This window comes from Wasmannia auropunctata, unplaced genomic scaffold, assembly GCF_000956235.1.
Source record: "Wasmannia auropunctata unplaced genomic scaffold, wasmannia.A_1.0 LD335994.1, whole genome shotgun sequence".
Classification (NCBI taxonomy): domain Eukaryota; kingdom Metazoa; phylum Arthropoda; class Insecta; order Hymenoptera; family Formicidae; genus Wasmannia; species Wasmannia auropunctata.
In genome coordinates, this window is record NW_012026896.1 from 70,347 (window position 1) to 81,324 (window position 10,978).

General features: G+C 38.9%; 2 protein-coding genes and 1 pseudogene across 2 annotated transcripts in view; 1 reads left to right on the plus strand and 2 right to left on the minus strand.

The window, feature by feature from the left end:
* Positions 1-2,389: 2,389 nt before the first annotated feature.
* On the minus strand, positions 2,390-5,125 carry LOC105453780 (WD40 repeat-containing protein SMU1). Its single transcript, XM_011695980.1, has 8 exons — positions 4,812-5,125; positions 4,659-4,725; positions 4,442-4,585; positions 4,203-4,317; positions 3,456-4,098; positions 3,243-3,344; positions 2,812-3,148; positions 2,390-2,740 (listed from the first exon to the last, which is right to left on the minus strand). Exons 1-8 carry the CDS (start codon positions 4,835-4,837, stop codon positions 2,642-2,644), a joined length of 1,533 nt encoding a protein of 510 aa, XP_011694282.1. The 5' UTR covers positions 4,838-5,125; the 3' UTR covers positions 2,390-2,641.
* A 493-nt stretch (positions 5,126-5,618) lies between these two features.
* LOC105453781 lies at positions 5,619-6,710 on the minus strand (annotated as a pseudogene).
* Positions 6,711-6,947: 237 nt separating this feature from the next.
* Positions 6,948-10,978, plus strand: part of LOC105453903 (collagen alpha-3(V) chain-like) — an 8,492-nt gene continuing 4,461 nt past the window's right edge. The window contains exons 1-2 of the mRNA XM_011696183.1: positions 6,948-7,026; positions 8,094-8,205. Of these exons, the coding sequence (XP_011694485.1) occupies positions 8,153-8,205 (53 nt within the window). The 5' untranslated portion in view covers positions 6,948-7,026; positions 8,094-8,152. The remainder of the gene's footprint in view (positions 7,027-8,093; positions 8,206-10,978) is intronic.

Here is a 10,978-nt window from a genome sequence, read left to right on the forward strand (position 1 = left end):
GAATATATATTTCATGTACTTGGTAATATACATATAATGTATATCGAATATATAAAATCAGTCAGATGTATAAAATATAAAAAAATAAAAAAAGCTTCATCTCGCTAAATTATATCAAATTCATCTCTTTAATTTATACGGCTTAATTTCGCGTAATTAAATTAATACATTACCAGAGCGATTAAAATGACTAGTTTGTAATTTTAAAAAATCACTCAAATTTATAATAATGCATTTTCTGAGGTTTTCCATGATTTCTGTTGTAACATGTAAATGATTAAATTTACTTTTCCCCTTCAATCTTCTTTCAAGATAAAAATAACATACTTAAATATAATAGAAATTAATTATCAGTAGTTCTAATATTAAGCTTTAATTCCAAAAATTCTGGTTTATGATTAAAACAATTACTCAATTATCATTTATAATAATGCATTTTCTGAGACCAAAAATTTTCTATGACTTTTGTTGTAACAATGATTAAATTTACTTTCCGTCTTCGATCCTTTTTTAAGAAAAAAATAACATACTTAAATGTAGTAGAAATTAATTGTCAGTAGTTCTATATTAAGTTTTAATTCAGAAAGTAGACCGAACTCAATTCTACGAGAACTCGATAATTGTCATTGCTATTATGACAATTATATTGCGCTTGTCCATTATCAATGATTGCTTTCGTATAGCAACGTTACTTGTAAGTAATATCAAAGAGCAATAAAAAATCACGTAAAGATCGTCGGCGGTACCGGGTATAACTACAAGGAAGAGAGATCGGCGGTGAGACCAAGAATCCAAACGATAATTGGTACCAACTTGGTCCAACTACACCGACAGGAAACTGAGTAAAGTGAAAAACTTCCAATGACATTAAAGTCGCATTAGCCGGGACTAAGGAGGAAGCGGAACGACTTTCCGGTCCATTTGTTTCCACGTGTGGATTACATGCCAAAAAGACCGACAGTGAAGTTTCACGCGGTCTTCTAATCCCGCTCTGTGAGAAAATCCCGCCGATCTCGCATACTTGTCATCACAAATGACGGGGTTTTGTATCATTGGAAGACAGTGAAACACATCGCTTCGTAATAAAGAAGCGTGTTATAAATTGTACGAACAAGCGTTTAAGATATAAGGACAGTTTTCTTCCTTTTGTTAAAAAATTCGTATTATACAAACAAGTTTTACTTGCAAAAATATTTAATATTAAAAATAAAAAATCACACACACATGTATACACGGAAAGAAAGATTTTGCTGAAAAATTTAAAAATTTTAGTGGATACAGATTTGAAAATAAATCTTATTGGACCACCAAAATAATTTTGTTAGAAAGTCAAAAATAATAAGCATTGTTATAAAATGTTTCGATGTTCTAGCAATCAGTTTGACTTTTCAACAAAATTATTTTGTTATTATTTTGATGGTCCAACAAGAATTATTTTCAAATCTGTATCCAGCAAAATAGTTCTTTCTGTGTATGAACCAAATAAATTCCTGTATTTTAATCTCACATAATCTTATATATCTTATAAAAGAATTAAGAAATTAGAATGAATAAGCAAAATTAGAACTGTTTACATTAGTAACGATAAGAGGGATCTTATGTCATCGGTCAAGAAGCAAGAGAGGGTCCCGCTTGGAGCAAGATTGCCCTCCGATTAGACCCACGTTCTGCGCATCGGTTTGATTAATCGCCGTCCCTCGGCCGGATACATTTTCGCACATGGGGTTTTATGAAGATATTAACGGAGGGCTCGTTTTCGGTAAGCGGGGTCGCGTATACGAGCCGTAAGCGGACCCGCGCTGCAAAAAGGAGCAGCAGGTCGGTGCTGGTTTTGGCGCTGTCTAAGACGCCTGGGCCGAGACCACCGATCGTACGACCGATAACCCGGTTAACCCCACCAGTCTGTTATTATAATATTTGCCGAGCCGAAATATAGTGATTGCTTATTTGCTCGGGCCCAATTACGTTCGAGCGTGCGCGCGCGCCCGGCTAAAGGGGGCCCCGCGCGCTACGTGACGACGCGCGAAGGGGGATAGGTACGAGAGGGAGATGCACTTAGGTCCCGAAACGAGGCCCCGGACCGACCAACCACCCACCCCGTGTATCCTATCTACCTGCCTCGGACTAACGTCGGCGACGCTATAACGATTAGGTTCGCACGATCAGATACAGGCGAGCGTAATGTCTATTATTGCTCGCGGCGAACGCGTTACGTCGAATGCTTCAGCGTTATATCGACGTGATTTTTCCGTGAAAAATCACGCCTTTTCTTTCCTCGTTAACGCACCCTCCGGTCCTAACAGGAAAATGGAACGAATCGTGAAAAACGAAAAAGGGAGAAAAAGTTTAGAATCTTGGAGGGAACCGACACTCTCGCAGGAAAATATTCTTCAGTCTTGTTTTATTTTTATTCAAATGCTGAAATTATATATGCGTGTTTGTATTTCTTTCATCGGTCGGTATTGGGATGAGAGAACAAATGGATTGATTAATGTATGGATTAATAATTGTCGCATAATTTGGGGACAAGCCGGACTAATACCACAGTCGCTGTAAAAATGTTGTATTATAATACACAAAGACAATATCCTCCCCATACCGTCTGCATTCGCATATAAAAGGAAATAATTTGTTGATTCATTTACGGCTTCCACAGCTTCAGCAGACCGTCCTCACTGTAAGAACACAATAAATTTTGATGGGGATGATGCGCCAAACCGATGACGTCCTTCTCGTGTATCTAAAAAGGCCGGGACGCTGTTAATCGGATCAGGGTGAATATCGCGATGAAACGAAGAAGTATATACTCACGTTGAGCGTTCTCTCGAGCTTTCCCGACGACGTGGAGAAACAGTAGAGCACGAGATCCTCACCGACGCAGTAGATAAACTCGCCACGCGGACTCACCACTGTAGTCACGAAGTCACCACCCTCGCGTTTACCGCTGGAGAACGATCTTACGATCTGCCCTTGCATATTCATAATTACCACCGTGTTGGAGCGATTACACACGACGAAGTGCTCCGGGTTTCGTGGAAGGGTATGGATACTGTTCACTGTGAGATCAGCGGCTCCTAACGATTTGTAAGTGCCTATGCACTCGGTGGTCTTCAAGCTCCAAATTTTCACGGTCCCGTCCGACGACGCACTACGAAATAAAGAATAATACTTGTTTATGAAAAAAAAAAAGCAGAAATTATTTATACCAATGCCGTGTTTATAGTAATGCTCGTAATAAATACCTAATTATATTGTGACCGTCCGGGGAAAATACGACTTCATTGACAAACGAGGAGTGACCGCGGAATTCCTTGAGAGTTTTTCCAGACTTAAGGCCGTGTATCCTGAAAAGTTTTTTAACGTAGCTGTTAATAATATTATATTTAATTTTATTATATTCAATTTTACTATATTTAATATCATTATGTTTGAAATTTAATTTTTTTTTATTTTACCTTATAGTAGTATCGAACGAAGTAGACAATATTTGACTGTTGTCTCTGCTAAACTGCAGGCAGGTCACGCCCTTCGAGTGCGCCTTCTCGAACCTTCTCAAGCACTGTCCGCTCTGCACCCTCCACACCTTAATTTTTCCGTCCTGGCCGCCGCCCGCCAGCATCTCGCTGTCACGACTGAACGACATCGACAGGACAGCCTGCTCCATCATCATAAAGTTGTCCTGCGCCTGATACTTCAGGTCCTTCCTAATTTTACCGGTCGTGAAGTTCCACACCTCGATGAAACCGTCCACCGAGCCGGTCACCAGGTACTGGCCGTCGGGCGAGAAACGCGCGCACTCCACGTGCGACTTCTGGCCGAATTTGATCTGCTTCGACAATTGCGTCGGGTACTTCTCGTCCTCCTGATCGCGAACCGCCGCCTTTCCGCGGAACAAGTCTATCGTGGTGCCGGGCGGCAGCAGACCCTGATGCTGCTGCCACTTCAACGCCTGTCCCAGCAGGGCGAGCAGTCTGCTGGACGGCACAACCGACACTTCGCCGGCGAGGGCGGTGGCTATGTACGCTCTTCGTTTCTCCTTCGTGCTTCCATCGGGGTACGCCTCGCGCGGATCGAAGTACGAGCGCGCGAGTAGATTCTCTGCAAAAACAATGTACATACAATATTATAAGCAACGTTTGTACAATTACACTTAATAAAAAATGAAATTTTGATTAAATGTGACATAGAAATGACATATATACCTAAGTGAATGTACCGCTCGGGTTCTTGTTGCTTCATCATGATCATGGGATCAGTCTGTCTTAACAAGGAACGCGCCGCGCCTAATTCTCGCAGCTCAATTAATTCTAGAACAACCTGAAGAACAATAAAATCTATTAGTATTATTTCATAAGAAAATTCAGATTTTTAAAACGATTACAAAATACTGAAGACTATTATATTACTTTTCATATACAATTCTAATTTTTAATGCATCTACCTGTTCGTACAAATCTATGAGTTTCTTGTCGGGTAACTTCAACGACTGTATAGCCTTCAGAACTGTGTCCCAATGGCCATTATTTATATCGGCAACGAAACCGTCCACGCTGTCCACAGTATTCAGCGACACGCCCGTTTCCTCCTGCGTAGAGAAAATACATTAGCAACAAGCAAGCAACAAGAAAACGTGCGATAAAACGTCGAGAGGGAAGTACCTGTAGTGTTTGCAGCGTCTTCACGAGGTTCGCCTCCTTGAGATACTGCTGTATCAATCGGATCACACTGAAAAATGATTAAGTATACATTGCATGATACGCAATTCAGATTCGTTAATAATCTAGTGGTCAAAAACAAATCGTTCCACTAACTCGGCCGACTCTATTTCGATCGACATCTCCAAGTATTTTGTATTCAGACACGTAGAAAACAAACGCCTCGAAGGTTATGACCTAAGCGATCTCCGGTGTCCGACGACGCGGGTGAGCGTGAGTCCGCATCGTTCGCGGACGCGACGTGGAAACGAAAGCGATCGCGCCCGGCTCAATTAAATACCGGGGACGGATATTCCGTACTCCGAGGAAGACAATCCTCGCACGACTCGAAAATCAACCCTTCGGTACACAAGAAAGCAGGCCGCAGAGCGGTGTCTCATCTCATCACTCATGTTCGCCAAGTGCCGGCCGCTCTCGTCAGATAGCGTCTCTCAAATTGTAACCTAACCTCAAAATGTCATCGGGCACTAACACTCTCTGAAGAGATGGATGTAAACTACATAACAACATTCACTTTTCTGCACCGCGGGTATACAATTTGTGGTGCGAGTCCATGCTAACTGCTACATCCATTTTACGAGTTACGAGACTGCGAGCAGTCTGTATGTTCGTAAACAATGGACAACATAACCTCACAAACGCGAATGTCATCGATGACAGAGAGTCATCAAAAAATTTTATTTCTTTACACACCGCTTGATTTTTCTGGCAGAGCAACTAGACATTATAACACAGCCGAAAAATATAGATCCTGGTATGACGACGTGGAAAGGAACAGGAATTTTAAGCTGCTTGGAATAGGCTCAGGAATTGTGGATCACTCGAACCGAGTGGCATCGCTGGGGCATTAGAATATTGAGAGAAAGTCCTCTCCTTTCTTAGAAAATATCTTTTATAATTTATTAACTATTATCAAATGAACGTTTTTTTCTATTTCTGACTTATTATCATGCTTATCGATTTTTTTTTATATTATACTGCATCACAGATGTAGCTCGAGATAGTAAAATATTAGATAATTATCGGATATTATAATAACTCGGTCATTCCAATTTTAGTTTTATCGTTACCGTGATATTGTATTATATCAACTTCCAGTAGAAAATTTACATACTTCAAAGTATTTGGTATAACATCTACATAAATGTCATCTCTCCCCTTCATATAAGCGGTTGTTAGCGCCTGCAATCATAATTTTCCTTGTACATTCGCAACGATTGACTTTGTAAAATATTTATCGTGATTTATAAAGACGATCATATTGCTAATAATTCCTTGAAGTCTTCGTTGTATGGAAAAATTGTATCTACCACGATGGACTGCAAAAAAAAGTTACCAACCATCAATATCTTGTTCCATGTCTTCATAAAAGTCACATTTTGTATTTAAGACATTGTGCATGATAACTTGATAAGTCACAACTTTACATACCAGGTCATTCTCTACTTCCTGAAATATATGTTTCGTTAAGCCGTACTCCTTTTCATACGTTTTGCTCGTGAAAGTCTCTGTGATATCTAGATAAGCTTCCCACATTTTATCCAATCCATCTTTCTTGTTTCTCAAACTGTAACGAACACAATGACAAATGAACCAATAAGGATAACGAACTCTTGCGTTGCTGTACTTACTATGTGATGTCTTCCCGGATGTCGGAAAGCTTCTTCTACAGACTGTTAAGAAGATCCTGCACGTCGTGAATCTCTGCCTCCATCTCGGTCATCATTTCCACACGCAAGTCTGATGTTTGTAGAATTGAGTAATCCTACGGCTCCACTTGTTGGATTTTCTTCTCGCAAGCTGTGGTGCAATCTGTTTTGTCTCATTTTTACGTCCTCCGGTAGGCTGGACGGTCTCAGAGAAAAGACCTCGATTGTTCAATATCTTGTTTATCAAATCTTCAATATTCTTCTCCTGTTTCGCTTTCTTGTCTTTCAGCGTCTCGAAGGAATTCTCTAACATATGTTCCATATTCTTGTTTTAAATTCGTTTATTCTTGTCTTGTTATATGAAATTGTTGTATTATACCAGTCGTTTTATGCTGCAATTTTACTTGATAAAATAGAGAGAAGCAAAGATTTTAGGACACCCTATATAATATTGGAAAGATGTTTACGACGATGAATTTCTGCCCAATAATCGCTACTTAGGACATTTTTGTTTACATTTACGTACACGGTCTACACTCTACCTGGCGGTACGTAACAATATCACGCCACGAGTCACGACCTTAGTTTAGTTGCGAGCAGATATTCGCACAGTTGAGTTCGTGTTACCGCAACGTCTTCATTTGGACTACATATTCTCTCTGGTAAGTAGGGAAAAAACGCGGATTTCTATATTCGAGAGCTTTCGGTTTATTGATTAGTAGAATTTTCCGGAATTCTTTTGCGAGCCACGGACTGAGGTGGATGTCTGTGGCCGAGTATTCCATCAGCACGTTTTGGTATTGCATCATTCGATTAAGTTTTTTGCTTCCGATTAATATTCATTTATCAAGTTTTGGTATTTATTTTTTGGTATTCATTTATCAAGATTTAATAATTACTCATCTAAGTTAGAAAGACTGGCCAAGTGTATGTACCCCTGTACAGGGGACGACCGGGGCCACCCACAGTAAAAAGAAGAGTAGAATTTTCCGAAAACTATCATCTTGCATGTTTAATATTAATTTTTAATACTCTGTATTGTGCGTAGTGTTGGAAAATTTGTTTGGATTATTTATCAAATAATATTACTTTAATAATATTGTGCAAGGGTGATCCTTTGCGCCGTGATCTTCGTCGATATCGCGTTGAGTGTCGAGTGCGTTCATTCAAGTTAATTAAACGTAACAGGACACTCCGTCTCCGATGAGATTCACCAGTTAATAAAATTTGAATTTCAAAGTTTGTCGTCGCGAGTTGGTGGCGAAACAAATTGCGTCGAACGGCAGCGGTTATCGGTGCCGCTGATATTAAAATTTAAATGTCTTACCAGAAAGAAGCATGAGAGCGGCCATCATTTTTCGCAACACCGATAAAAGTTTGACCTCCACGTGACACTAGCGCCAATTGCTTCCACTTTTAAGATGGAACTACGTACATATATGAGGTTCAACGAATTGCTGGGTCACATAGACCGGTGAACTTACCGACGTGTCCGATGGTCAGATATGTGCCCGACAAGTCAGACATGTCGGTAAGTTCACCGGTCTATGTGATCCAGCGATTCATTGAACCTCACTGCACGTAGTTCCATCTTAAAAGTGGAAGCAATTGGCGTTAGTGTACGGGGAGGTCAAAACTTTTACCGATGTTGCGAAAAACGCCGGGATGGCTGCTCTCATGCTTTTCTCTGCAGGTTTTACATTTGATTTTTTTCTTATATCGATTGCAGCACATCTTCGACTATATAAAGCAGCACATATTGTGTAATTCTTGTTGGCTGGTGGCGACATGCAGGATCAGAAGGATAACACTGATACGCCTGCAGGGCAGGCGGTAAGTCGGTAAGAGAAATCACCACTCTATTTTTGCATATGCGACCGAATCGAAAACGATAATTATGATAGCAGCGGATGAAACATGATGCACATTGATAGAAGCACACTGTGCGCTTCAATCTCGATTTGATTGGACTTTAATTAACATTAGTTGCAATCTCGTAAAAAGCAAAATTGTTTTTAAATTAAAACAATACAGTAGAGTCAGTAGAGCAATATCGGGAAATATATATAGATTGATAAATATAAAATTTCTTGTTCTGTATTTCTTGCTTATTGATTTTTATTTTATGATTGGGTCATGACACGAGAACACTAACATGAGATATATTGAATACAATTGAACAGAAAAAGATGTAATGTTTTGCGTTTTAATTTTGACTTGATTTTGCAAAAAAAAAGAATTAAAACATAAATTAGAACATAACAACAATTTTAACGTGCAGTAAAAAAATATAAAAAAAAATGCTGTTTATGTATATAGGTACACATTGATTCTTCAATTATCTATTTTAATTTCAATTTGCACTACGTTTTCTCATTTGATAATGAAAGTGATTAAGTAGATTATACGGAAAATTTTTATTATTTCCGAAATGTGATTTACTTAAAATGTAACCTTGATCGAATCTAATAATTGAGTCATACCGATTGTTTTCAAACAATCAGTTTCGCGTACAAAGAAAAGGGGGAAGTGAGCAGAAGAAAAAGAGTATTTTTTTCTAAAAAAGAGAGTAGTTTTCTTCTTTCTGGAAAAAATGATACATTATTTGACAAGAATCAATAATATAGTAGAAGCATCTTATTTATATAACTTTTAAAAACTGTTTCGTATAACAGAAGTGTGTTTTACGTTATTCTTATAAATTATTTTCAGAAATCAATCTTTAGTCTATTGCATGTGCGTGTGGATATGTAGCGCCAGGATCAGAGTACTCTATTCGTTAGTCTTGTGCTAGGATGATGTCCGGATAATAAGTATTTCAGTTTTGAGGAGTATCGAGACTAAATTCACTTTATTCGGATGTACATGTATAGAATCAGCACGTCTGATCGCGTCGGAGTGTTTCAACCGAATTCTTCCTTTTGTCCATCGCGCGGTCGCTAAACCTCTCTCGTCTCTCTCGCCTTGCTGTTTTCCACGTGTTTGCGTCAACATGTTTTTTAAGTTATCTTGACCTCTTTTTGTGTGGCGAACAGCTGATCCTACCGTGTCAACATCTAATCGTGTGTTTCGCAGATGTTTCGCAGATTTCATAAGTAACGAATATTTTAAAGCGCGGGCTAAATTCGAGGTAGTGGCGATGCAATCGCCACAAATCTTTGTTTAAATAAATGGATAATAGTATGTAATGATTAATTTTTAAAACACAATTAATTGAAAATTAATATAATACTTAGTTAATGTTAATTCTTCTGATCTATAGAATAGATCTTTCCTCGAAGAGTTGCGAACAAGAAATATGCGTATAACGTCGGTTGTCGTTAAGTGTTTCGTCCTTTCTTGTACACTTCTAGTGAAGGAGTCGTGAGCAAGAGTCATTAAAGAGTTTCGCACCATCAAGTTTTGGTCGATTTTTGTTCTCTCTCTATTTTGTTGTTCCGTTTTCGTTTCTTTTCTTCTCCAAAGCTCGCTTACATTAACGAAGTTGCGACGGCAGCAGACATTAACTTGCAAGACTGCTGGCATCTATTAGTTTGATTATTTTCCAGTTAACACTACGATGTTATTCAAGAGATAACGAAGGAGAGTAGAAATGGGGCAGAATAAAACATAGGCAATACCAAAACTAGAAATGTGACAAAGAATTTTTTTACAAATTATTTTAATAATTGTGATTGTAAAAAGAGAGATTTCTTTCTTTGATTGTAAAAACATTAAATTGAAATAAGATATCAATCAGATATTATATTTTGACTTTCTTTTATTAGACATATTAGATTTTAATTTTTTATTAAGTTAAATTTTGATTATGATAAAAACTATTGAAGATCAATTTTAACGTAAGTTTTTGCTCCCGGAAAATTAATCGGAATTTCGTAACTGAAAGAAGCGCTGTATGACCTGCGATATATCCTGTATAGTCATTAATTATCAGTGTCGAGTATCTACTTGTAATTGAGCCGTCTAATATCCGATAATTATCTGATATCCGGATACACGATAACTCTGTCATTATGTATGTCGCAAGATTTTATTTCCCATTAATTAGTCTAGAGCGCCGGCAAATGCTTTTATATACCTGAGGCGGTCGTGCATTTAATCGGTTAATTATTAAAAACGCGTGGACGGTTCTCTTCCTTTCTTCTTTTCCCTCTTTTCCCTCCCTCTCACTCCTTTCCCCTTCCAGACTCTCTCTCTCTCTCTCTTTTTCATGCCACATTAACGAAGTTGTCGTCACCGCAATGAACTCGAGGGCAGATCCACAATATCAGTATCATACATTTGGTTATTTCCTATTTAACACCATTGTGTCGCGGCGGGTAAAGGGTGATAACTGAATCAGCGCCTATCACGCTGGTGAGGGTGTGAGGGTATTGAAGTCGGTGGAGAATTGTTGCAGGGACAGAAGGATCGAATGAAGAGGGGGAAAAACGGGACAATAATGTTTGAGGCACTGTGAAGATCCAATAATTGAATACACTTCGATAATCGCTTATTGTGAACGTCCTCCCCCTTCTCCCCCTCCCCCCCGCGAGTTTGCAGCGGTAAAACAACTTTCGATTATCACGTGATTCAATCGCCTATGGGTGCGTTTCATTTAACGCTCGCAACGCT

Excerpts from the sequence above, each read along its gene's own strand:
- LOC105453780 (XM_011695980.1), bottom strand. The coding sequence starts at position 4,837 with ATGTCGATCGAAATAGAGTCGGCCGA. Across the intron at positions 4,726-4,811 it reads ATCGAAATAGAGTCGGCCGA|TGTGATCCGATTGATACAGC; the intron begins GTTAGTGGAACG and ends ATCATTTTTCAG. Across the intron at positions 4,318-4,441 it reads TCATAGATTTGTACGAACAG|GTTGTTCTAGAATTAATTGA; the intron begins GTAGATGCATTA and ends ATTGTTCTTCAG.